The sequence below is a fragment of the Egretta garzetta genome, unplaced genomic scaffold (assembly GCF_000687185.1).
Source record: "Egretta garzetta isolate BGI_Z169 unplaced genomic scaffold, ASM68718v1 scaffold571, whole genome shotgun sequence".
Classification (NCBI taxonomy): domain Eukaryota; kingdom Metazoa; phylum Chordata; class Aves; order Pelecaniformes; family Ardeidae; genus Egretta; species Egretta garzetta.
In genome coordinates, this window is record NW_009258622.1 from 270643 (window position 1) to 271138 (window position 496).

Here is a 496-nt window from a genome sequence, read left to right on the forward strand (position 1 = left end):
ATACAGGGCTTCAGCGGCTGGGGAGGCATGTTCACAGAGAAGGGCGAAATACAGGTACCCAGGTACCCCTCAGGAGATCACACAGCGAAGCCTGGACGTTAGGGCTGTGGCTCTCTTCAAGAGCACACCCGCCCGCGGTGTGGCCGAGCAACGGGCCCTTGCGAGGCCAAGGGCTCTGTGCAAACGCTCCCACCCGGGGCCAAGACCGGCAGGAACACACCTCACCTTTCTGTGCTTTTACAGGCACGTCATCATCTTCCGACAGGGAATCAGATGATGTATGAGGTGGCGTTTTAACTCCACAGCCCTTTGCATGGAGGGCTTTGGTGACATCATCTAAGTCATCGGAGTCTTTGGGGGGCCGATAGTTGGCCACGTGGTCCACTCGAATCGTCCTCCCCTTGATCTACGAGAGGAGTCACGCTGTTAGCGAAGGCAGGGACCAGGTCGCCAGCGACCCGCGCCGTCGGGGCTCCGGTTTGACGTGGCGCAGCCT

At 59.9% G+C, this 496-nt stretch overlaps 1 protein-coding gene across 1 annotated transcript in view; it reads right to left on the bottom strand.

Moving 5' to 3' along the window:
* Positions 1-29: 29 nt before the first annotated feature.
* LOC104134637 (RNA binding motif protein X-linked 2) overlaps positions 30-496 on the bottom strand; it is a 2208-nt gene continuing 1741 nt past the window's right edge. Inside the window, exon 4 of the mRNA XM_035903673.1 lies at positions 30-406. Coding sequence (XP_035759566.1) covers positions 32-406 — 375 coding nt within the window. The 3' untranslated portion in view covers positions 30-31. The remainder of the gene's footprint in view (positions 407-496) is intronic.